The 24099-nt window shown below is 43.6% G+C and overlaps 1 protein-coding gene and 1 long non-coding RNA gene across 3 annotated transcripts in view; one reads left to right on the top strand and one right to left on the bottom strand.

Moving 5' to 3' along the window:
• KCNK1 (potassium two pore domain channel subfamily K member 1) overlaps positions 1 to 3646 on the bottom strand; it is a 39906-nt gene extending 36260 nt beyond the window's left edge. Inside the window, exon 1 of the mRNA XM_019712886.2 lies at positions 3248 to 3646. Within this exon, the coding sequence (XP_019568445.2) occupies positions 3248 to 3602 (355 nt within the window). The 5' untranslated portion in view covers positions 3603 to 3646. The remainder of the gene's footprint in view (positions 1 to 3247) is intronic.
• Positions 3647 to 3661: 15 nt separating this feature from the next.
• LOC141567848 (uncharacterized) overlaps positions 3662 to 24099 on the top strand; it is a 99184-nt gene continuing 78746 nt past the window's right edge. For both annotated transcript variants that reach the window (XR_012490742.1, XR_012490741.1), the window contains exons 1-2: positions 3662 to 3799; positions 9520 to 9589. This is a non-coding gene — a long non-coding RNA (uncharacterized LOC141567848). The remainder of the gene's footprint in view (positions 3800 to 9519; positions 9590 to 24099) is intronic.

Raw genomic sequence — 24099 nt, 5'->3', positions numbered from 1 at the left:
AATCAAAGGCCAGTGTAAGACAAGCTGAATAACATTCTTTTCTGAGAACTTTAAATAAAAGTTTCAAAATATCTCTTCATAAACAGGAATAGGCAACACCCTGAAAAAAGGCCTCCAAGTGACAGGAACGGGACTGAGCTATCTTGGGGATCCCACACTTACAAAGCAGCAAAGGCAGTGGCAGTTTTATATTCAAATGCACACAAAAACTGTATTTTTTACCAAACATTCATCATCACGATATAGCCTTGCTCGGGGGGATGAATCAAGAAGCAAATTGACGTGACAAACTGTTCTTAAGAATGAATGAGATTGCTCGAAGTTTTATATGGCTACAAAACATAACTTTCATAAAAATTATTTCTTATTCCCCAAGTGTCACCTAGACATTATTTACTTAATCCTTGAAAAAAAAATCACAGTATAAAAGTTATGTGGGAAATACTTCAGTCTATTAACTCCTCGTCTTACTTTTATATAGCCCTTCTCTCTGAAAAGGTACAAATGGGTTTCACTCTATATAGGACATGAGTCCTATATAGATGTTGCCTTCTTTTCTAATCCAGAAGTAAAGAGATGTTATATTGTTTGCTGGAAATAATTCGGCATCTTCCACAGAACAGAGAATAAAAAGAACATTGCTGAATTACCAACCTAAGGCTTCTTCCAAATACACCACACAAAGACTTTACCCAGTTTCCTCCAGAAGCGGAGGCTTGTACTGTCGCGGTCCTGTCAAGATTCTGATATCATGTATTCACGCTCCCATATGACAATGATGGCCACCAAGAACAGCACGTTTGTAACGCCCATTGTTTCTATTCTGGACAAGCTGGGGATTGACCGTACTGATTGACTTGGTGAAAATTATCTCAGTGATTCGCCAATGACAGAGCTAAAAACTTTATAAAAAACCTACAGCGTGTCTAAAATCTACCTGAAAGAGAAGCATAAACCATAGTCCCAATTCATCTGAGTTGTCTGGTACTTTACCAGAAAATATTTTTCTAGTAATGAAGTACACGAGCTTTACTCTAAAAACTGGCTGATTCTCTGTCACAAAACCAGTGTTGATACCACGTGGCACTTGTTAGAATTCTATTTGAATTAATAAACTCAATTCTAGTCTATCAATGACAAAAATTCATTGATTTGCTAATTTTGCAAACCCAGAGGCACCTTTTCCTCTACTTTATCCTTAAGTGCCCCTTGCACTGATTTCCTAAATGAACTCTTGTTTTGCATGAATACAGACTTTCTCAGGGACTACAATGCAATTTGAATACCAATAATAAGACAGCTATCTCTTCTTTTTAAAAAACAAACAAACAATAACTGCAGTTTTTTCCAATTTAAAAAAAAAGGAGGGGAGGGAATCTAGGACAAAATTGTCTATTCAAGAGGTATACTTGTACTTTTGACATTTAAATAGATACATGTAGTGTTGAGGTTATAGGAGCTGCATCAGTGATGGGAAATCCCACTCAGAAATAGCCATCGCGTCCTTTTCCTCAGACCATTGCTCTTATTCTGTTCTATCTTTATAACGGCATTACTTAGAAAGTACTATTAGGTTGATGCAAAAGTAACTGCAGTTTAAAAGGTTAAAAATAATTGCAGACACCGCAAATACTTGTGCACCAACGTAATAAAAGTGATAATTCTTCCCAATGTTTCCCCAACATTGTGATCTAGTCAGAGACCTCCTATGGCCCCGTGGAAACACTTCTGCAGAGAATGAGGCACAAACATGCTCCAAAGGAAAGGCTGGGTGACCACTGAGTGCAGATCTGAGGACCGGAGTGCGTACAGACAATGGAAGGAGGACTGGTAGAACGAAAACTAAACAGTGTTGGCCAAGCTGGAAAGTAAGATAACAGGTTTGTCTTCTTTAACACTACATTTAACACAGTATTAAAATATCACTATACCAGCTAGACTTCTGCTTCTATTTATTTCTGGATAAAAAGCAAGTCAATTTGGTAATTCATTCCAGAGTTCTGAGCCATTGTTTTATAGGACCTAAGTGGATAGTGTACTACTACTCACTACCAAATAATTAGCAAAACAATCAACTGGGTTTAGCCCAAGGAGAGTAAAAACGAATAAACCCTGAGAGGTGGAAAAGGGTGGGGTGCAGGAAGAGTCGGAGTCAGGAAGCTGATTCATTCACCTGTAAAGGTAAAGGTGAGGGGGTGGGGTACAAAGAATTCCTGGCAAGTAAATCACAAGGCCCAGATTCCTGGACTACACTGTTAACTAGGAAATGTGTGTCTTGTGCAAGCCAAGAACTGTTCAAAGACCTGACCTCATGCACAAAAAGACGGCACTGAGCTGAAGGCTCTTTGAGACACTTTCCAGGGTCCACACACCAATTTATAAGTATCTCCATCCGGGTGTATGTGCCTCACTTGGCCGCTGGGAAAATCCAGTCTTCACTCATCTAGTATAGCACAGAAACGCTGCCCTGTGACACAGGGCGGGCCACCCGGGTCACCCCAGGGCGCTCCTCCATTCATGCACGTCCTGCTGGGCGAATAATGCGAGGAAAGTGCGCTTCGAAGTTTAAGGGTGGTCTCGCACTCCTAAAGTTGCAAAAACTGCTGAATCAGGGTGCTCCCATTTTGCCAGATCAAAGGCAATCGGACGCTCCTTTCCCTCACCCTTCCCCCTACTCTGAAAAGAAACCGGATCGGCCTGTGCGCTCAGAGGTCACCTGCGAAGAGCAGAGTGATGTCACTGGCTACCCCTAAAACGGCCCCCAAGGTAGAAAAGATCTGAACGGCCTTCGCATAGTCAAAAGAGATGCCCTCCGGAAGGTGACCCTTTCACGCATTGTCATTCTATTCCGCAGCCTGGACCTGAGGGAGGGGGTCAGGGGGAAGCTGCGGGCACTCAAAGAGCATGGGGAGTGAGTCCCCGGGCCGCGCCGTGCCGCGGCCAGGACGGTGTAGATTCGAACCCGAGGCCTCGGTGTAGGGTACCGCGAATAAAGGGCGCAGCCCATGAAGTCCCTTTAGCCGCCCAGGCCCAGGGCTTTAGGGACCAGTTCCCAAGAGTTACCGGCGGTAACACCCCAGTCACGTTCTGAGGCCACTTCGCCGGCTTCAGGCTCCATCGAGCCTGCCCTCGGCGAGTCCCCAGAAGGGGCACTCGGGGAAGGGCGGGAGTGGCCGGGGTAGGGTGGGCGGGCTGGAGGGGTCGGGGGTTCGGGAGGCCAAGTGGCCGCGGGACATCAGGCTCCTACCCGTGGTGGAGAGCACGGTGCTGGCGAAGAAGAGCGCGGAGGTGAAGTCCCAGTTCCAGTTGCCCGAGGCGTTGCTGAGCACCGACACGCCGTAGTTGCTGGCCTCCAGCACCCGGCCCAGGAACTGCTCGAGCTGCGGCTCCGACAGGCACTCGTGCTCCTCCAGGAAGCGCCGCTTCAGCTTGCGCAGCTCCTGGCGCAGCAGGTCCTCGTAGGGCAGCTCCACCGACGAGAAGACAACGGCGCCGAACACCAGGTAGAGCAGGTAGCCGAGCACCAGGAAGCCGAAGCACCAGGCCGAGCGGTGCCGCTCCACCAGGCGCACGCACGAGCTGCCGGCCAGGGACTGCAGCATCTTCCCGCCGCCGCCGCCGCCGCCGGACCGCGCCGCGCCGCACGCCGGCCCCAGCGGCCCCGCGCGCCCCGCCCCCGCGCGCCCGCGGCCCGCTGTCCGCGATTGGCTCGCTCGGGAGAGGTTTTCTTCCTTCTTTTCCTGCTTCCTTGGATATGCAAAGCCGCGATGATGTGGCGCTGACGTGGTGGTCGGCTCAGGTAACCCGAGCGTCGACCGGGACCGCGCGCAAACTTGGCTGGAGCACCGGGCTGGGCGGGCGGCCGGACGCCGGGCCCTGTGCGCGGCCCCGCGGTGGGTGGGAGTCGCGGGCGCCCGGCCCCGGCCCCGCCACGGGCTCCGGCCCGGCGCCTGGTTCAGTCACCGAACCCAGCGGCCTGAGGGCGGGGTGTGAGTGCATGGGCGTGTGTGTGTCTTTGAGAGTCTGTGAGTGTGTGCGCGTGCATGTGAGTGTGTGCGCACGTGAAGATTACGCGCGTGTGAGTGTCTGAGAGTGTGTGTGCGTGCGTGTGTGCGTCTGTATGTCTTTGAGAGTCTGAGTGTGTGCGCGTGCAAGTCTGTGACTATGCGCGCGCGTGTGTGTGTGTGCGCGCGCGTGAGGATGAGTACGCGAGTGTGAGTGTCTATGTGTGCGTGTGTGTCCGTGTGCGCGCGCGCGCTATTGGAGGCACTTCTGGGCGATGCGCTGCCTGTCCAAGCCCGGGTCCCAGCTGCACGCTTGTCCCACCTATTTCTTCCTCTTCAGAGTCACTGTTACCAAAGAGTGTGGAAGTGCTTTCCCGGTCTGTCTTATGGGACCGACGGCTGAACACTGTGGTACCAGTGATGATGGCTTCAGCCTTTGGCATCTTGGCTTCTTTAGACGTCTCTGCCTCCCATCCCAGAAAGGACCTGAGAGTAAAGGAGCGTTTTTGGAAAAATCATGTATCTGAACTCCAGTTCTTTAAAACATGAGTAGTGAAAAAGTCCCAGTATGCCAACTAGCAGAAGAAACAGCTTTCCCAAGTGGTGTTTCTTTTTAAGGTGACAAGTGTCAGTGAGCCACCTTATTGTGGGTGACAGTGAAAATCAGTGCACCCTTCTTGGAAAGGCAATTTGACAATAGGTCTCCAGGGCCTGGAACTCTTTCCTAAACTCGTAGGTGCTCTGACTCCATGATGGATCCTAAGAAAAAATAATCAGATGTGCAAAGGTTTATAGATAAGATTGTTCATAAACTGTATACAGAAGGTGCCAAAAAATGTATACACATGATTTGTATTCATCTTTTGTTATCAATATATATTGAGTATTACAATTTTAATAAATTTTTTTCTTTCTTAAAATGTGTATACTTTTTTGGCAACGTCTGTATATGTATATTACATATATGAAATGTGTGTATTTACATGTATTACATATGTGAAACAATGAAGAGTCTGGAGCAATCAAAATGTTCCAAGATAGGGGAATGGTTGATAAATTATGGTATCTCTACAGCGTGGATACCATATGGCTATTAAAGATGTGTTTGCAGGCTACTGAAGCATAAGGAATCCTATGACTAGAACATAAAATCTTATATACAGAATCTCAAACACGTAAAGTATTTGTATTTTATATTGTAAAATATAACTGTCTGCCTAATAGATCGACTGCATGGAAATAAAACCGGCTCCTAACAGTTGTCTTTGGGTAATAGAGTATATAGTAGGTGACTTTTATTTCTTACAAGTTTTTACATTTTTCAAATTTTCTACAGTGGACATAAATTATTGTAATCAAGAAAAACATTAAAAATAAATGAAACTGAGTTGTACAATTATTTAGTACAATTCCTAGCTATCTGCCTCCTTTGCTGAATTCTTTTTAAAAAAAAAAGAGAAGCCATATTTTGCATTTAGATAGAAATTTTCACAGAAACATCTAATATACTGGTCAGAAATTTTTCTTTCAGCAAATAACCTTACCTCCTACTTTCTCAGAAGATTGAAGCCATCCCTTCACTTTACTTCTCTGCACTTCAAAATCTCTTGATCAGTAATCCACTTCTTCCCTTTCTCCTTTCTCGGAGGGAAAAAACTCCTCATTTTCAACATGAAGTCCTTAACCCACCACTGTGGGTCCCTCCTACAGTGTGCTCTGCAAAATGCTTTCTAACCCTTGTTCCTCCTATCCCGTCCTCCTTGATCTTTCCCAGTTTGAATGTTGTGGCAGCTCTTTGTCCCTGAGGCCACCTCCTCCTGCTGCCTCCTCATAGTTCTCCTGCCTTTCACGTGCCTTTCCTCCCGTGTCATTGTTTTCCTGCTCTTTTTCTGCCCCCTGTCTTTGCTCATCTGTTTTAGACAGTCCCTGTTCCATCTCCAGCTGTGATGCAGTACCTAGCCTTTGGGGCCTGGCTTCAATGCCATACCTCATCCACAACCCCCCACCCCCGAGGAGGTGTGATTTCTTCCTCCTCCCAAGCCACATATCCCTTTGAATACCACAGTTTGTGGGGTACGTGTGGTTAACAGGTGCACACAGGAGTGGTTTTATCATCATGCACTCAAGTACACATACACACAAATGGCAGCTTTAAACATAGTTACAAAGTCTTTGACCCTCCTCTCATCAAAAGGTCGGCTTTGTGTCCACTCCCCTTGAAACTCTGTGGCCTTGTGACTGCTTCAAGCACCAGAGTGCATCAGAAATGACACTTGGTGATTTCAGTGCTAGATCATAGAAGGCCAGTGGTTTCTCACGTTGTTCACTGGACACCCCTCCCTCTCTAGGAGCCCTGAGCCACCACTAAGATCTCTCATTACCTTGAGGTAATGAAGGTAACCTGCCATGCTGGAAAGGCCACGTGTGGGTGTGACAGTTCCCACTGTGGCCCTGCACATCTTCATCCATCCAGACCAGGCCATCTACCTGCTGAATACCACCAAGGACCTCTGTCAATGCCCACTGGAACAGAAGAACCTTCCAGCTGAACTTGGCTTGAATCCTGAGATAGAGAAGATGGTTGTTGTTTCCGGCCATTAAGTTTTGGGGTAGCTTTTCATGCAGTAGGAGAGAACTGGAACAGCTGAACTTTAAAAATCACCACGAGGTGTTTATTTCAGAGGAACTTGCCATTTTCTGCCATATTTCACTGCTGCTGCCCAGTTTCGTATTATAACTAGTCCATGGTTATGGCATCCTTTAAAGTCGTGTTACCCTCAGACTGTGGACAGAACCTGGAAGTACCTTGCGAGTGCTCTGATGGAGACCCAGGTCGTGCCCTGCAGGCTTCTGCCTTCCTGGCTCCGAGTTGATGGGACTCACAATAGAGGTGGCCGGTCCCTTCCTGGCCCACTGCTCTGGACAGTGAGCAGTCGCAGCAACATGGGCGTATTTTCTTCTGCTGAAACCTGCACGTCCCATGAGTGCTATGCACCCACTGCTCACGAGCTATCTCCTTCTTGGCCTCCTTGAGGGAACCCGCTGGAGTTAACATCCCTGCCACCCCACCCAGTGTGCCAGAGGCCATCCCAACCATTTCTCAGGGGAAAACCGGACATATAGGTGAAAGCTCAGAGAAGAGTGCAGAGACACAGGAGGGGAGCTAGGGTGAGGTGGGAGGGGCGGGTGAAGTGGGCGGGACAGGCAGTGTGCTCCCAGCCGGGCCTGCTTTCGACAGCACTGTCCTTTTCATTGACGTCATGTGGAGACAGGTGGCCAGGTTTGTGAGAAGCCTTGCTCTTGGCACAGAGCTGATCTAAAGGATCACTGTTGTGCTGTATGATAATTAGGCACAAAGGGCAAGCAGTTCATGTAAATGGATTTCATCATCTCAACGGTGAGACAATGAGAGCAGTTTGTAGAGATGGTGGTTCAATAGGAAAGACTTTCACTTAGGATGAGAAAGTGAAATTCACAAACACGGGGTTGGGGCAACCCAGTCAATCAGCAGCAGGCACAAAATGTTAGTGTTTGTAATTCCACTTCTGGGTTTACACCCAAAAGCATTGAAAGCAAAAACTCAAAGAGACATTTGCACACCCATGTTCATAGCAGCATTATTCACAATAGGCCAGTGGTAGAACCACCCCAAGTGTCCATCAACGGATGAATGGATAAGCAAAATGTAGTACATACAGTGGAATATTTATCAGCCTTAAAAAGGAAGAAAATTCTGACCCAGGCTACATACAATATGAATGAACTTATATTAAGTGAGTAAACCAATCACAAAAGGACAAGCACTCTGATTCCACTTACATAGTGTACCTAGAGTTGTCCACAGGGACAGAAAATAAAATGAACTGTGGTTGCCACGGGCTGGGGGGGGTGCGGGGACAGGGAGTTAATGTTTAATGGGGACAGAGTTTCAGTTTTGCAAGTTGAAAAAGTTCAGGGACTGGATGCAGGGGATGGTTGCACAATAATATGAGTCTACTTAATGCCATTGAACTGTACTTAGCAAAGGTTAAGGTGGTAAATTTTACCTTACGTGTATTTTACCACAACAATTTTTAAAAAGTTAGTATTTGGGTTGACAGTGGGGACACAGGTCTTCAAAGCGGCTGAAGCTATCCCATCAGCCGAGCGGGTCTAGGCTGCATCCATGATGTGGGCCTTGAGGAAGCAGACATACTTCACTTGCAGAGTGTTGGATGGTCCAGGTGCAGCCAGCACAGGGGACCTCAGCGACCTGACACACACCAGATGAGCTATACCTTGTTGGTGACAGGACCGGAAACTCAGCTTGGAGAAATGGCAGGAGTATTCGAGCCGTTTCCACGAGGAAAAAACTTAGGATGATCTGCATGCAGCAAAAAAAAGACGTAAATTTATTTTGTATGTCTTCAGAGGGCCGAGCTAGGACTAATGGTGGAGGACATAGGGTGTAGGAATTACAAGTCACTGTTAGAGAACAATCTAATCATATGACCTGACTGTCAGTAGAATGAGCTGCCTCTAGAATCAGTGAACTTCCTGCCATGAGTGGTCAGGGAGGAAACAGCCACAAAAGAGGAAGGTACGATGGAGAGCACTCAGCCTTGTGTCAGGGAAGGCTCTTTCTGAGGCTGAGGTTTTGCAGTTGCAACATTTGCAAGGTCCAGGGTCTGGGGAGGAATGGAGTGAAGCACAAAGACGCCCTGAGGTGCCTTTGCAAAGTGCTGGATTCTTAACCAGGGATGCCCAGGATGCTCCAGCCTGAGCCCTAACTGCCAGCTGGGGCCCTGCCAGTGTCAGGGAACCCGATAGAGCAGAGTCTCAGCTTCTCTGTCATCTTACTGTGGTGGCAGGTGTCCGTCCTGGGAGGAGTGCAGATCAGGGTCTGGTGGTAGAGCAGGAAGCGACAGATGACTCCCCTGGAGGTCCTCCTGCCCACACAGGCTTGGAAGACTGTCCAGTCCCTGCCCCCAGCGTTAGTGATGCTCGTCATTTCCCTGCCCTCAGCTCTGTCTCTTCAGCATGTACTTTACCTGTGAGTGTGAGAACCTAACTGATCTCTGCTTACCTCTTACTCAACACCCCCTTCCCCGCCGTGGGTACAAGAGACGAGGAGGGAGAGGAAACGAAGAGAAAGCTCTCTTGGAAGGAAGAAAGATGAGTGAGGAAGAGACCAAATAGAAGGGGGAGAGGGTGAGGTTTCTGGGTGCTCCCTCCCTCAGCTGCCTCATTCCTCGCTCCAAAACCAGGTCACATGTTTCAGCAGCTTGGAATGGACTCACATAAGCCTGGTTGTTCCATGATTTGAAACCACTAAACAATATGGGGGTTATGGCCCAAACGCTGGAAAAGAGAGAGAGAGACGCACAATCGGACAGTATCTTTTTGGCCCTGGCAGTACAGCTTGGCTGCCGGTTCTCCTCTGCATTTGCGTCCCACTCCTACCTAGATGATGGCCCCTGAGTGCAAGCTCTTTGGCAACATAGGACAATAAACTACTGTGTTTGCATGTATGCAGGTCAGCAGTACGAACACAGGCACCAAGTGAAACCTGGGAAGCTTTCCAGCAGAGAGGCTTCGTGCTGAAGGTCAGTGTTTTCCCTTTTCAGGGACTCACCTCAGAAAATTTTAAAATCTGGGCACATTGACATTCCCTACCCAATCCCGCTGAACTCTAGGGCTGGCCCTCCAAATGAAGTAGACACGCCCTCTGTACGCTTGTGAGTTTGCTGTATTAGTACCTCCCCTAAATCCTAAAATAGTTTAGTTCCCTCCCTATCACATGCCGCTTGCCTTAAACTTTCCATATTTCAACTCCCATTGAAATCTACTGTTTAGGTCACTTTCTTTGATTGCTGAAACACACAAAATCCCATCTCTCCTGCCTCTGAATGTGGCCTACACATATTATCTGTGTGAGTCACTAGGTCCCTACCATATACCCAGTGTCATTGTTTTTACAAGGACATGCTTTGTCTCCCCAGGAGATTGCACACTTAGGAGCCATCCCTGCGTCTCTTAGTTCTTTGTGTCCTTCTCAGCACTCAGCACAGTTCTTTCACGTGATATGTGTACAGTAAATATCTTTGATTGTTTAATTAATAAACAATCACCATGATTACACTTTCTCCAGGAGACTGTATTGTTTAGTGGGAAATATTTATAGAACCCTGGTCAACCACCCTGCGTGCTTGTGCATCAAATACCTGTTACTGCTTCAGCGTGAGGAAATTTAGCACAAGGACCTGTCCAGGGGCCTACACAGGGAATGATTTATTTTGATGGTAATTGTGTTCTATTGGATTCTAGAATTTTCCATATATAAAGATGACCCTTCAAGTTCTTTTTAACCCAAAGGGAGGCAAAGATCCTCTATTGGACTTTTAATTTCAAATGTCTGCTCTGCCCATCATCTTCAAACAAAACAAAACACCCCTTTTCGAGATCCTAGAAGAAGTGTGACTGTGACCATGACCTTATCCCTAGCATGACGAATTGGGGAAGGGGTAGAACTTGAACCAAAGCCACTCAAACCGATGATCGTCTGTCTACCAGTCAGATTCACTACAATTATTTGGAAATCAAATGTGGATTTTCAGGCAGTGGCAGGGGGTGGGGGAGGGGAGGGGGGCCCTAGGACTGAACGGGATCAGGTGCAAGATGACGAGGCTGTGTGGGTGAAAAATAAAGGACAAGCTTCAGTGAAATGTCAGAGGTGGAAGTGGAGTGTGTAGACTGAGAGGTAAATAGGAGTTGAGAAAGCAAAAATAGCAAATGGAGATAATACTTCCCAAAAGTTTGACTGTACAGAAGGAAGAGAAAACAGAAGTTAGAGGAACTTACAGAGTGTTATGTATTGTTTTCAGATGAGAGAGATTTTCACATAAAGACATTGATAGAAATTAAGAAAGGCACTGGGAAGTGGAGCAGGAAGAAATCCAGAAAGAGTGGTGCCTTCTAAGACAAAGGAGAGAGAGTCACCCAGCCCATCCTCGGGGGTGCTGGGTGCTGCAGGAGGACAGAAAGGGGGAGGCTGAGATGTGAACATGAAGAAGGCTTTGGAAAGCTTCTAAGTACGGTTTTGGAGGGTCCAAGAGTTACTTCAGTTAAGGAGAAAGGTGGAGAAGTAAAATTATAAGCCCAGAACATTAATTCAGGTTAGGCCATGAAAGGAAAGGGAGCCTACTGACAGGGCTGTAAGGTAGTGTGTGTGTGTGTGTGTGTGTGTGTGTGTGTGTGTGTGGACATGTGTGTGTAAGATGGGAGAGACTTGGGCATGATTGTGCATTTCAGGGGAGGAGCGAGTGGAGAAGTTGGGTTTGAAGCAGGAGAAGAAAGAGGAGACGATTGATAAAGAGTGTTTCCAGAGGAAGTAGCCAGGACTGCCATCGACAGCATAGAAGTGATAGACAGAGGAAAGGAGCAAAGTGAGTGCTTGGACGGTTCATTCATTGATTAGTTGCTTCATTTACCAAATAGAGAGTGAATACCTGCCATGTAATGAGACTTGTGCTAGGCTCAGGAGTATAATATGAGCAAAATGAGTGTTTCTTGTCTTAAAGGAACATATTCAAATGACAGAGTCAAACACTAATGAGATATGAAAAGTAAGGTTCAGGGAACTATAAGGCACGTAACAGGGAGGTCTAGCTGAATCTGGCGAGTGCTGTTTGTGCTGAGATGAAAGACCATAGGAGATAGCTGCTAAGAGAAAGAGGTGGTGCCCAGGAAAAGTGCTGGAACTGACGGGAAAAGAGGCAAGTAAGGCAGCCAGGGCCAGACCATGCAGGAATTGGAGCGTAGATGAAGATTTCTGGTCTTTTTCATAGGAACCCAGGGTTTTCAGCACAAGAATGTTCATTTCAAAGTGGCCACTTTACAGTGTGAAGAAAAGGTCTCAGAGGAGCAGAGTGAGTGCTGGCAGAACCGTGGGGTTGGGAGGGAGTGTCCCAGGGGGAGAGTGATGGCGGCTTGCCCCAATGTGTGGCAGTGCAGTAAGGAGAGGGACCCGTGTCTGTTCTGTCCTTTGCTGGAACCTCAGCACCTAGAAGAGGGCTTGGCACATAGTGGGAACTCAATAAATGGTTGTAGAAATGAAAATGAATGAATGAATGAATGAATGAATGTGGCGAGCCAGCCGCCACGAGTTGAACAGTTCCTGACAAGGGGAGTGGGAATGAAAAAAGGCACTCACACATATGCTAATGCGGCCGGTCTTCAGTGGTCCTGAAGCACCAGGTTTATTTTCTCTGCTGAATTTATACCTTTTGAGTACATGCAAGCTCACAATCACAAAAATGCATTACATCATTAACAGTTGATTTTTTAACTTTTTCACAGAAACTTACTTAATCACTGAAACTCCCCAAAATGATTGTCCCATGACAGAATCCATCAATTACCCTGATTAGCATCACTATGTCTTGAAACTGGTTGTTCCCACTTCATACCTTAGCAGTTCGTAAGCACCCTCCAGGTGCAGGCAAAGACAATGCCTCAGGAGCACAAACCGGTTATGCATTAGCAGAGCCATTAAGGCTTGCAATTAGCTTTAACCATGGCTCCCCACATCTCCCCCTTTTTTATTTTATATTTTTGAGATCGTGTCTGGCTTAGGTGGTCAGTACAGACATTTTGACTTACCCGTCATTGGATATCAATCATCAAAGCGATCGACTCCTGTCTTAGGTTGTAAAAACGCTTACTGATCATTACCCGTCATTGGCTACCGATCTCCTTTGAGGAAAGCCAGAGACAGCAGAGGCTTTTCCCAGGCAGGGGAAGGAGAGGCAAGGCCTCTTCCCATATTTTTCTAAGGCAGCTCATTGGGGGTCCCCACTCGGTTTTGCCTGGCTTAGGTTGTATCTCCCTTGAGATATCTTACCCGTCTTTGGCTGCAAACCATCTTTTGGGGACCAGACAGAGAGACATAAGGTGTAAAACATAAAGATAAGCAAAGTCCTAAAAAGGCACAGTCTCACTGACTTTTTTTTTTTTTTGCTAAGAAAAGACATGGGGGGGACAGTCGGCTAGGCTGCTGTGTGACTACATCTCCCCCTTTTTTGTTTTTGAAGCATGAGAAACACAGAACAATAAACAGAATAGCAATATCCCCAGCAAAAACCCTCTACCCAAAGTCTTTATCCATTTAACAGGGTCTGAAGTGGAAAGTCCTTTTGCAGCTGCGGAATGTGAGAGCTTTTTCACACCCTAGGGGCGTGGATGGGTATCTATAGATGTCTTTTCTTCTGTGGGCTGTCGCTCATGGTATGGTTTAACACCGACCAGGAATTTTACAAAGGTTTTTCTTCAGGACCTGGAGAAATACAAGCAAAGCCTCTTTTCCATGTTATCTCGCGGGGAGAAGCAGGATCAGCTTCTTCACGTAATATTTTAAACAAAGGTTGTAATTCACCAGTTGTCAACTGCAACTGAGGTCTAATCCAATTAATGTCTCCCAGTAGCTTTTGGAAATAATTTAATGTTTTTAAACAATCTCGCCGGATTTGTATTTTTTGAGGCACAATGGCCTGAGGCATTAAACAATATCCCAGATAAGAGTAAGGAGGCACTTGTTGAATTTTTTCTGGGGCTAGAACTAGCCCATAATTGTGGAGCTTTTTTTGTAAATGAGCAAAAGCAGCAAGCAACTTTGGTTCACAAGAGTGGGCAAGAAGTATGTCATCCATGTAGTGGATGATGTAAATATCTGAAAATGCCCTTTGGGTAGGTTTTATTTTAGCTGATACAAATTTTTGACATCATGTAGGGCTACTAGCCATTTTCTGAGGTAGCACTAGCCAATGATATCTCTTAAAAGGTTTTTGTAAATTAACAGAAGGAACACTGAAAGCAAATCTAGGGCAGTCATCAGGATTTAAAGGTATAGTATAAAAACAATCTTTTTAAGTCCAAAACAATTTTATATGTGTTTTTTGGTGTGGCTGTAGGACAGGGCAAGCCTGGCTGTAAGGCTCCCATTAATTTTATGGTTTCATTAACTTTTTGTAAATCTTATAATAATCTCCACTGACCAGATTTTTTCTTAATAACAAAAATGGGAGAATTCCAGGGAGAATTAGAGGAAGCAATGTGTCCCTTTTAAAGTTGCTCCTGTACTAGCAGTTTGTAAAATCTTTTGTAAGGGGGACCTTTGATCTTTTACGCCTGATAATTGTCTGATTGTCACAGGTGCTAAAACAGGGGCCTCAGGCTGTGGATCCAGCCCTGCAACTACACTTGGAGGAGAATTTAGTTGTAATCTAGGCTTTTATTTTTATTGAGATTTTAATAAAGGCCCAGTCTGCCGAGCCTTTCAAAGATAGGGTATATTTTAAAATGCTCTGTGGACTCCCCTTGCTTGTGAGCTTCTTCACAAGCCATTTGGAGCGGTGATTTTACATCAAAGGAATCAGATCCCGGTTTAACATAACCCGGTGGAGGCTGTGTGGGCATATCCCAGACAGGAGGCTGTAATGGAGGGTCCCTCATTCCAGTCTCATCGGGGGGCGGTGCTGAAGGATCAAATGGAGGATCCCTTCCCCCCGGATTTTAGGGATCTCTACAAGAGACTTGTGAGCCTCGAGGACCGTTTTCCTCATTTTTTGAAACCTTTAGTTCTATTAATTGTCCCTGAATCTTTTTAATCTGTTCTGACAGTGTAAGAAGAGCATCAGATGTCGGTCCCTCTTCTTGGGCCATAGCCACAACAGGGGGATATTTCTCCCCATCATACTTGGCAGCCTCATCCTCTAATTCTTCCTGATCTTTAGGGCTCAAATCTTTCCATATGTCGTCTGGAAACTCTTGAGCAACCGGCTCTTTATTAACTTTAAGAACTCCCTCTAAAAACTTTGTGCCTCCTCCCTCCTCATCGCCGGCTTGTTTTACTTTCTCTAATTTACATTTTTCATTTTTAAGGTTCATACAGTCCCGGATCAAAGTCCACAGTCCAAATGTTTCAATCGGAACCTGCTGAGGCCCGTGGACAGTGTAAAAATCCTTTAATTGTTCTCCCACTTTCTGCCAGATTTCCAAGCTGACTGTTTCTTCCTCAGGAAACCACGGACAGACTTCTTTTATAAAGTCTATGAATTTATCTAACTGCTCTCGGCTTACACGACTACCGCGAGCGGCAAGCAACTTCCTAAGTCCTCTAACATACAGGTCCTTGCTGGTTGCGAGACCCATCCCTTTTTCCTGACTCGGTCCTTCTTTTACACAGAAATCACCCAGGTGCCCGTCTGGCCGTGTCCCTTGCGGGGCTAAATCCGTCTTAGCTAGAGGCGCTCCGGTATAATCCCCGGACCGGTGGGTTGTAAAGCCCAGTCGCCGTTATGCCGTATGACAGAACCGGAACCGCAGATTGGGGCCCAATCAAGCTCCGTAACACAAAGTCGTGGAGCTATCACTCACTCACACACTCATTCGACCGAGGGGACAGTGCCGTACTCACCACGCATCTACTGATAAGCTCCAATGAGCCGGGCCCTTCCCACGCGGTGTTCCTCACTATTACCCCTATATTCAGGTCCCTGTTCGGGCGCCACTTGTGTCGAGCCAGCCGCCACGAGTCGAACAGTTCCTGACAAGGGGAGTGGGAATGAAAAAAGGCACTCACACATATGCTAATGCGGCCGGTCTTCAGTGGTCCTGAAGCACCAGGTTTATTTTCTCTGCTGAATTTATACCTTTTGAGTACATGCAAGCTCACAATCACAAAAATACATTACATCATTAACAGTTGATTTTTTAACTTTTTCACAGAAACTTACTTAATCACTGAAACTCCCCAAAATGATTGTCCCATGACAGAATCCATCAATTACCCTGATTAGCATCACTATGTCTTGAAACTGGTTGTTCCCACTTCATACCTTAGCAGTTCGTAAGCACCCTCCAGGTGCAGGCAAAGACAATGCCTCAGGAGCACAAACCGGTTATACATTAGCAGAGCCATTAAGGCTTGCAATTAGCTTTAACCATGGCTCCCCACAAATGAATGAATGAATGCGAGCAGAAGGGCATAGGCTTGAGAGGTCTCCAGGATTTGGGGCTGGACCCAGTGGGTGAATGGGTGGGTGGGTGTAGATAGTAAGAAAGGCGTTAGATTTCTGGCTTGTGCGTGAGTTTCCATGGTGGTAGTGTCATTACTCGATGTTAGGAACACTGGAGGAGGATAAGGTTTGCAGGGGAAGCTCATGATTTCAGTTTAGGATGAGCTGAGTTTCAGATTCTTTTCAGATATCCAAGAGAACATGTCCCCCTAGGCAGTTGTATATACAAGACTGGAGCTCAGAGAATTCTTGATGGAGATAGAAATCAAAATGGTGGTGGGTTATCTAATTTAATATTGACATATGGAATATCTGTAGATAATGACTCAATTATCAGTTATTATTACAACCTTCATCAGACAATGAAAGTAGTAAGGGGCCAAAAAAAGCAGAGGAAATGGAAGAATTGAGCAGCTAGTTGTCTCTATGAAGTGGGAGACTGGGGACAGTTGGGATATGGCAGTGAGGGGTGCAAGGAAAAGCAGCGGTGGTGGGACATTTATTTTGGAAGGGTGGAGTAAGTTCTGGATGACGGCAGCTTCTCGCCATTGCTGGACTGGAGAGAAGAAACTCCCTGGCTGTACTGTGAGTCTAGGGTGATGAAGACATGCAACACAGTGCCAGGTCTGGGGTGGAGAAAGAGACTCCCATGCCACGAGCAAGCAGAAATCTCCAGGGTTTCGGGAGTGAGTGGGGGGGTCAGTGGATAACAGAGCTGATGGTTAAAGGAAGATGTACTGCTGTCGGGCCGACCCAACTGAGGGTCCTTTGACTGAAGAGAGAAATTGATTGGAAATTGATTTAGGAGCTTGAGAAAGATGCCAATCACTTCTCTAGCCCTGAGATGGACTAAAATTAGCAGCATCCACCAAGGACTGTCAGGAATGTGCCAGGAAGACCAGGCTCCTGAGAGGCAAAAGGCAGAGGCTATTCTGTGATTGGAATAGGGAAGTCGGAGAAGTGGCTTCGGGAAAAGTCCCAAAGGGTAGATGGAAAACTGCATGGAAGAGGAGCCATGGAAATTATAGTCAGAGAAGAGGAAGCTGAGAAGAAACTGCAGATGAGAGCGGAGTGGAGGATGGATGGATAGAGGAGCCTACATTTTGCAAGGTGACCAAGAAGATGGAGAAATGCAGCACAGCAGAACTAACTGGTCTCAAGGTTTCAAAGCCAACTGTGGTCTAGAGCAGCTAGGATGCAGGTGCAGCTGAAACTCACGGCTGGTGGTCCTGGCTGCGGTCAGCCTGCCACCAGGTAGTGGCCTCTGCTTCTGCTCACCTCCGCCTTGCCCTCTGCACCCTCCCCATGCTCACCAGATGCAAGACACGGGCACTTTAAACTTGAGAACGATTGTCACAGTAAACCAAACACCAGCCATGACCGTCTTTGTTACTATTCCCTGATTGTAGGGTGCATGTTGGAAGTTTTCACTCTAAGAACGGTCATTAACTTAATTTCAGAGCCTGCTTTTTCTTTTAAATACCCTTTATTCTACTTTATTTTTCTAAATAGCTTCACTTGCATTTGGTGCTTTGAAATTTGTAGATCATTTCCATATAAATAGCTCATTAGATACATTCATTAATTTCATTACAACAACTGTGGAAGTATTAGGTTGGTGCAAAAGTAATTGCGGTTTCAAAGGTTAATAATTGCAAAAACTGCAATTACTTTTGCACCACCCTAATAGGTAAAGCATTGTTATAATTCAGTTCTTACAGATGAGTAAAATAAGAATTTGGGAAATAGTTTTCAAGGTCATCTTCTTTCAGTGTCTTAGACGGACCAGTCCTTTAAATTGCGACGTCACAGAGCTTGCTCATAAGGTTGCTCTGAAACATGCCTACGAAATGGTTATGATGCACTTACTGATATATTTAAAAGCGAAACCTTAGGGCTTGGTAATAACAGCTTCCTGTCACTATTGCTTTGTCATCTTTCAAGGTCTTTTCAATCACTGAGAAATATATTTGTTCTTTGCCGAAAACCACGTAACCCCAATGAAAGTGACACATAATCAATAATGAGAATGATTAATAATGGTGGCTGTATTTGAAACAATGAGCATGCTTGGTGTCTGTTTAAGACAATACTAGAGTAGTCGCTGAAAAATAAGAAATGTTCGACCTCAGTCAGTGGTTCTAAGATTTTTATTATTCTGAGAGACCAACTGCCTTTTCAATGCAGGTTTGAAAAATGACAGAAACCAACCTGAATAAGCAACTCTGAGAATGTTTGGAGATCAGGCAAGGGCAGCTTTTGTAATGGTTTTCAATCTGATCTAAACAAATTTGGCCAGAATTATGAGAAAAATGCCCGAATTGTCTGTGCCTTTAAGCGAAACAGATAAAGATTAGGAATTTGGCATAAAAATCATTATAAACTTGTAATGACCCCTAATCTGTACTTGGGCTTTATAATAAGTATTTTATACTTTAAAATATTTAGTTGAATCATTCAACTAAATCAAAATATTTAGTTGAATCAAATATTTAGTTGAATCATAAAGTATTTTATACTTTAAAATATTTAGTTGAATCATATGAAATTGTTTTTGTACATAAAATGATGGTCAAATACAGACAATTTCATGTGGTTCAAAGTAATATTTACCTAAAATATAAGATGGTTAGAACCTACACTTTGATACAGTCTCCGTTGTGGGAGCCTTAAAAAATAAAATCTTCAGTTTTCCTTCTTGGTCAGTGTTTTCTTTGAAACGTAATCTGTAAAGCCCACTGTTCCTCACGAATCTGTACTTCGACTCTGTATCCTTTAGGCTGACACTCGTGTCCGCACCCCGATCACGGTCTTCGAGTCATTGCCAAGAAAAAAGAGATTGACACCTGTCACTAAAGTCCTAAAATCTCCAAAATCCCTCCCCCCAAATTCTTAATCCAGTTATCATTAATTACTACATTATTGCTCTGTATTAACTACTCACCCATAGAGATTTAAGTGGTAAATAAACATGAAAAACTATGTCCCTTCCTTTCATTGCTTTTTCTAAAGTTAAAGGTGAATAAGAATAATGTATTTCCTCCCCCCAGCTTTAAATTATAACCCAGTTTGATTTGAAATGCTATGAACATATCCTGTAGTCAGCTAGACCATGTAATGAAAAATGATTATAGGCATGTTACACACCAGGAGACTAAGGAAATGTTGCCATGGAAAATTTGATGCTGAGTTTTTAAGCGTAAATTCTTCATTTGTGAAATTACAGTTGCAAAACATTCTGTACATAAAGATGCACCCCTTCTCAGAAGCCAGGCATTACCTTCCCCTTATACTAATCAACGGCAGTGAGCATTAGTCTCAACTGTCAGTGAGATTTGTCATTGTTTTCCTGCCACTTAACCAAACTAAGCATTTTCTAATCAAGGCATCATTGAAAACACTTAAAACTCATGTTGTTAAGTGTATTGGCTTCACATACAAGAGATTTTCCAAGAGAATAAGTTAAAAGCAGCAGACCCTGGAAAACATTTTGCTTTACTTCAGTGTAATAACTTAGAGCTGGCATACTATTTTTAATTGCAAAATAGAAAGACAATCATCCTCCTTTCTACATTTCTCTACAAAGTGAACGAAGATAATTTATATATAAACATGAATATTGGGCCAACCACCACTACCTCAGTGTGTATTTATAGTGTTTTTGGTAAATGTTCGTATTTATCCATCTTCTTTCACCTCAGAATAATGCACTTTCAAGATTTATAGCAGGTTTTGGGATTCAGCTTTTAATATGGATTAGGGATTTTCTCTAAAGAAGCTAACTGGTGATGTGATGAGGAGAGGAGCTCTGAAACAATTTTTATCGGCCCCATGTTCTGATCAACAGAGCTGACTACTACATAGGCTGTGCTTTGAAACCAACTTATTGGAAGAGATTGCAGCTCTATGATGAGAAGCTTAAAATCGAATGCATTATAAGAATATCATTTTTCCCACCTTCTTTAGAATTATTAACAATGAACAAAATATGACTAATGACATTTGTAGTTCTTTTATATAACATAATTATATATGTATTAAGGGATACTAAGTCCCTCTATGTAACTTTTTAAAGTACGTGTATATGTATACATATATATATATATATATGTGTGTGTGTGTGTGTATATATATATATATACACATACACATATGTATATATTTATATTGACAGAGCAGATTACTTTTTCAAAATATTTTATGCAACCCAACCACAATCTATTGCATTGAATTACATGTGTACTAAATCACAAGGCACATGAACACAGAGCAGATAAAACAGTATAAAAACAACATGTCAACTAGAATAAAGAACAGAATAGAGAACCAATAAATATTGTCATGTACATGGTCATCAGCATTCTGACAAAGGAGCCAGAGTAATCCCAATGGGAAAGGAAAGTGCTTTTGACAAATGATACTGGAATATCTGGATGACCATGTTTTAAAAAAATGAACCTCAACTCTTGTCTCTCACCACATGCAAAAATTGTTTTGAGATGGATCGTGTGTCGCAATAGAAAAGCTAAAATCATAAAAGTTTTAAAGGAAACAGGAGAATCTCTTCATTTATTTGGCAAAATGTTAAATTTTATATTTAATTTTATTAATACTTGGCTAGATCACAGTACCCAGATAATTAAGCACTAGTGTAGATGTTGCTGTGAAAATATATTTTTTATGAGATTAACATGTAAATCAGTAGATTTTGAGTAAAGCAGATTACTCTCCGTAATGTGGTGGGCCTCATCCAATCAGTTGAATTTGAAGGGGATATGGGTTGGGTTAGTAGCGATAGGCAGGTGCTGACACCAGTCAGTGGATGCCTTTTTGTATGGTTTTGACTCTGAGCATCATACCATGTTTCCCCCAAAATAAGACCTATCTGGACAATCAGCCCTAATGCATCTTTTGGAGCAAAAATTAATATAAGACCCGGTCTCATATTATATAAGATCCAGTCTTATATTACATTATGTAAGACCTGGTCTTATATAAGACTCAGTCTTATATTATAGTAAAATAAGACCGGGTCTTATGTTAATTTTTGCTCCAAAAGATGCATTAGAGCTGATTGTCTGGCTAGGTCTTATTTTCGAGGAAGCATGGTAGTATTGTTTCATGTGGCCCCTGCCCGCCATAAATAGATAATTAAAAGCAACCAGGATGTGGGGGACATCCACATGGATATAGTGGCCAATAAGCCTAATTTTATTACAAGTAAATAACAAAACCACATTGAAGGGGATGGGGAAGAAAGAACTAGCCTGTGTAACTTTAGGAAAGAATACTGTGACTGGATATTGTAAGGCTAACGAAGGAAATAACTACACAAATACTGTACTTTAGCTAGGAAATCTGTTTCTTACAGGGGTTTTGGTTAGTATTTCTGTAACTACTTCATGGTCGTACAAAGATTGGACAAATAAGTGAATATATTGTAAATCGAGGTAGGCTTTTTACTATTGTAGAAATCATTTACAATTAAGGAAAGTGAAAAGGCTGGATTAAAATTGCAGTTACCACTATAAAGTCAAAGGTGTTAATATACGAGGTGTGACAATTAAGTTCACGAACTTGTTGTGCCGATGTTGCTAACCTTTTTTGATATTAGAGGGATTATTCATTTTGAATTTGTACCAACTGGACACACAGTTCACCAAGTTTACTATTTGGAAGTGCTGAAAGGCTGTGTGAAAAAGACAACCCGAACTTTTGACCAATAATTCATGGCTCTTGCTTCATGACAATGCACCAGCTCACAGGGCACTGTCTGTGAGGGAGTTTTTAGCCAGTAAACAAATAACTGTATTGGAACACCCTCCCTACTCACCTGATCTGGCCCCCAATGACTTCTTTCTTTACCCAAAGATAAAGGAAATATTGAAAGGAAGACATTTTGCTGACATTCAGGACATCAAGGGTAATGTGACGACTGCTCTGATGGTCATTCCAGAAAAAGAGTTTCAAAATTGCTTTGAAGGGTGGACCAGGCACTGGCGTCGGTGCACAGCTTCCCAAGGGGAGTACTTCGAAGGTGACCATAGTGATATTCAGCAATGAGGTACGTAGCACTTTTTCTAGGATGAGTTGGCGAACTTAATTGTCCAACCTTGTATATATACAAATAGCTATAAAAATATGCGTAGATGTGTGTATGCATGGGTTACTATGCAAATATATGTGTTTATACATATATATGTGTGTGTATGTGTATTTCCCCCCTAGCTTCTCAGAGGTAGTTTATGAGCTCTCCAGTGGCAATGAGCACACCTATGACTTTATTTCTAAATAACCACTGTTCAGTAAAAGGAATGAGGGCTCCTCCAAGAAGTGGTTAATTCCAGGGCTGGAACAGTGTAAATACTAGAAGAAACTGGAATACCCTTTGATAAATCAGTACTTGATGATTTGGAAAATTCCCAGTCATTTCAGTATGTAAAAAGTGCTAAAATTTGGATATTCACAGGAACGTGTGCTCTAGACAGAAAGCCAAGGGAGTAGCTAGATAACCTTTTGCTAATGCCTTGGAAGGAACAAAAAGTGACAGTATTCAGTCACACAGAGGACTCTGAAGGGATTAGTCGTATGACTCATGAATTTCCTCAGTTATCTCAGCAGAAGCCAAACAGAAATGGGATTATCTAGAAAAGACCAAAGGATGAGTCTAATGAATTGAATTTCCATGTCATACATGGGAGACCCAAAGTTCCATGAGAATTTTATACTAGCATAAACACTGCCAGTTTGAATGGAAAGGAACAAAAACAGAATGAAACGAAAGAAGGCTGCTGAATTTCTAGGATATTAGAGACGGGAAGCAGGCTGAGGAAACTACTGAGCTGCTAATACGTGCTCCTCTTTATAAAAAGGGAAGAATAACTTAGAAGGCAGGGCTGACGACCCAGAGAGCAATACCTTGAGCCCAGAGGGCAGATTATTTTCTTTTAACAATTTAAATATTTTATTTTATGTAATTAATTAAATTCTATGTTAATTTATTTAAAATATAGTGCAGGTTCCACCAAAATGGCCGTCAATTAATGAACAAAATGTGGTACAGCCATACATTGGAATATTATTCAACCCTAAAAAGCGATGCTACAACACCTTTGACAACATTATGCTGAATGAAATAAGGCAGATGCAAGACCACATATTGTATGATTCCACTTATATGAAATGTCCAGAACCGGTAAATCCAAGGAGCTAGAAAGTAGATTTCCTGGTTGCCAGGGGCTGGAGGGCGAGGGAATGTTGAGTGACTGCTAATGGGTGTGGGGCTTCTCTCGGGTGATGAAAACGTTCTGAAATTTGATAGTGGTGATGGATGCACAACTTTGTGAATATACTAAAAACCACTGGATTGTACGCTTTTTAAAAAGGGTTGATTTTATAGTCTGTGAATTATATCTCCATTAAAAAACAAAGAGGGAAAAACAAAAAGATTCTTTTGATAGGTATAGGAGTTAGAATGAAGTCAGAAAGTTAGAAGTGAGGATGTTTTCTTTAAGAGGAGCACATGTAGCAGCAATGTGTGATGGCAGTGGATGGAAGTGGAACAAAAGGAAATGTTAAGAAAAATTGCTGAAGACTGTGCTTCCTTCATGACATCTAATCAACAGAGGTTAAAAAAAAAATTAAGCAATTTGAAAATTCCTTTGTGTGTGCGTGCGTGCGTGCGTGCGTGTGTGTAGACTTTAACACCTTTGGGGAATGAAGTACAGGGGCCATGGTTCTATAAATATTACAGCAGTAAAAGAAATGGTCTCCACAACCACGTTTATTTTGGGGAAAAAAGATTAGCAAAGAGGTAATGTAATATGACACATAACTGAGAGCTGAATTGTAGGATACAAACTGTAAATCTGTAGGACCTTAGAGAGAAAGATCAAAGAGGGCAATTTGAATAAAGTTTGAATGAAGTCGCCCCCATTCCTTGTTACTGTAATGAGTTTTGTTTCTTATGGGACCCGAAGGGACAAGCAGAGACTTCAGTTGTCGATAATGGCTGTCCCACCAGTCCCGTCGAAATTCCAGTT

This window comes from Rhinolophus sinicus, linkage group LG12 (assembly GCF_036562045.2).
Source record: "Rhinolophus sinicus isolate RSC01 linkage group LG12, ASM3656204v1, whole genome shotgun sequence".
Classification (NCBI taxonomy): Eukaryota; Metazoa; Chordata; class Mammalia; order Chiroptera; family Rhinolophidae; genus Rhinolophus; species Rhinolophus sinicus.
The sequence above is the reverse complement of the archived record's forward strand: the minus strand, read 5'-3'. Positions and strand labels throughout refer to the sequence as shown.